General features: G+C 35.1%; 1 protein-coding gene across 2 annotated transcripts in view; it reads right to left on the reverse strand.

Moving 5' to 3' along the window:
- Nucleotides 1–48: 48 nt before the first annotated feature.
- Nucleotides 49–1723, reverse strand: part of Fancd2 (Fanconi anemia complementation group D2) — a 22611-nt gene continuing 20936 nt past the window's right edge. For both annotated transcript variants that reach the window (XM_017615556.1, XM_017615555.1), the window contains exons 24-25: nucleotides 982–1149; nucleotides 49–434 (exon numbers count right to left, since the gene is read on the reverse strand). In XM_017615556.1, coding sequence (XP_017471045.1) covers nucleotides 255–434; nucleotides 982–1149 — 348 coding nt within the window. In that variant the 3' untranslated portion in view covers nucleotides 49–254. The remainder of the gene's footprint in view (nucleotides 435–981; nucleotides 1150–1723) is intronic.

Raw genomic sequence — 1723 nt, forward strand, 5'->3', positions numbered from 1 at the left:
ATGGTACTAAAACATATTTATGTGCATAGGTAGTAATAAAGTATAAAATAACTTTTCAGGTTTTATTTAAATTATGCACAAAAACATAAAAGACTAAACGATATTTCATAAAGTGATACTGTACTACTGCAATATAAAACTTTGCCAAGACACGTTTTCCAGCACGTACTCACATTTTAAAATACAAAATACAAAACAAAAAAAAACATAAAAAGAAACCAATTCCGGTCGAATTTCGCCACAATATTATGAGTTTAAAAGCATTTACTTCGCGATGATGATTTGCTACGATTATAAGTGTTGGTAGGCTCTTCTGCGCTCTCTCGTCGGCCAGCAGATCCATCATCGCCTGTTAGCGTTTCATCGACGCTGTCATCGTCATCGGGTATATCTTCTTCGCTGTCGTGTTCGCTTGCGTCATTAATACGGGAGCTCTGTAAATTTATTCAATCATACACAAACTTACAATACACCAAAAGTGTTAACTCTTCAATAATTTAAGTCAGTTTATATTAGCCCAGAGAGGATTTGGATTTGATTTGCAGAGGTACGGTTGGTTATCGGGTTTGTATGAGGAATTAGATTATGAGGTAATTTACAATGCTCCATAGTGGGTGTCCGATTTATTTATATGCATACATCCCTAGTTTAGAGTAGAAAGTTGCGAAGTCTACTTATTCTAAAAAATATGTATTTTGATGTATTTTATTTCTAACCATTTCTACTCAATGATACGCAAACTTGCCAAGTCCAAATAGTCACAGAGAATGCAATGAGTCTCAAAGAGTATAAAAACTTTTCACCAACATTGTGGAGTTTGATTCGTATGGAGTCGTATTAGCTTGGAGTAGGCGAAAACTTGTATTGCTCGAAAAGTGTTTATTCTCTCCTGTAAACTTTTAAAAACCGGACTTAGCAACTTTCCGCTCTAAGCTAGCGATTTGCGATATGTTTGAATGTACATATTTGTATTTAACTTACTTGTGACAAAATTTCATCACCGTGTATATCCTTATTTTTGAGATTGCCCATTGTAAATACGGAGGAACACTTATTGGCTGTCATAAGCGCCTTTACGCGAAAAACCAATGTTTCGACAGTTTCTCGCAACGCTGGAATTTGTCCAATGATCGCTGTATTCCGGAGTGCCTAAATGTATGCGACGGAAAGTTTATTCGATTAATGCTGTGAAATAGGTTTTAGGTGTTAAAAACATAAATATCAATGCGGAAATATAAGTAGAAGGCTCAAAAGACATTTTTCATTTATCCGGTTGAATACTTTTACTGTTAAACAACATTATACTTTGGGGTGGTTAGTGAATTGGCATTCATTAGCGGATACTTAAATGCTTCTGACTACATTAATATCATAAAGAACTAAAGAACTATTCCGCTTCCTTTGGTTGCTAGTCCCATTTTTTAAAATGTCTGTGTGCTCTGCAATAAGGCAAAGAAGAACACTTTTACAAGCCTATTCTGCGCTGGTAATAAAAATAAGCTGACAACAAAGTATTGCCCCGTGAAATATGCAACGTCAGAATTTCCACAACTCTTCTTAGCTTAGATTCTAGAATCGCGGTGACAAGAACAGGTAACATTTTTTGGCAATAAAATTTTCCGGTTACAAAATCTGCGGTAACGTGCAGAATAGACCTGTTAGTATTAAATAACAATATTATCAAGGATATTGAAGTCCCTTTCTCTCTTTCTGTTTAAATCTA

This window comes from Rhagoletis zephyria, unplaced genomic scaffold (genome assembly GCF_001687245.7).
Source record: "Rhagoletis zephyria isolate East Lansing unplaced genomic scaffold, Rhagoletis_zephyria_1.1 Rzeph_scaffold_01031, whole genome shotgun sequence".
In the NCBI taxonomy this organism is placed as follows: Eukaryota; Metazoa; Arthropoda; class Insecta; order Diptera; family Tephritidae; genus Rhagoletis; species Rhagoletis zephyria.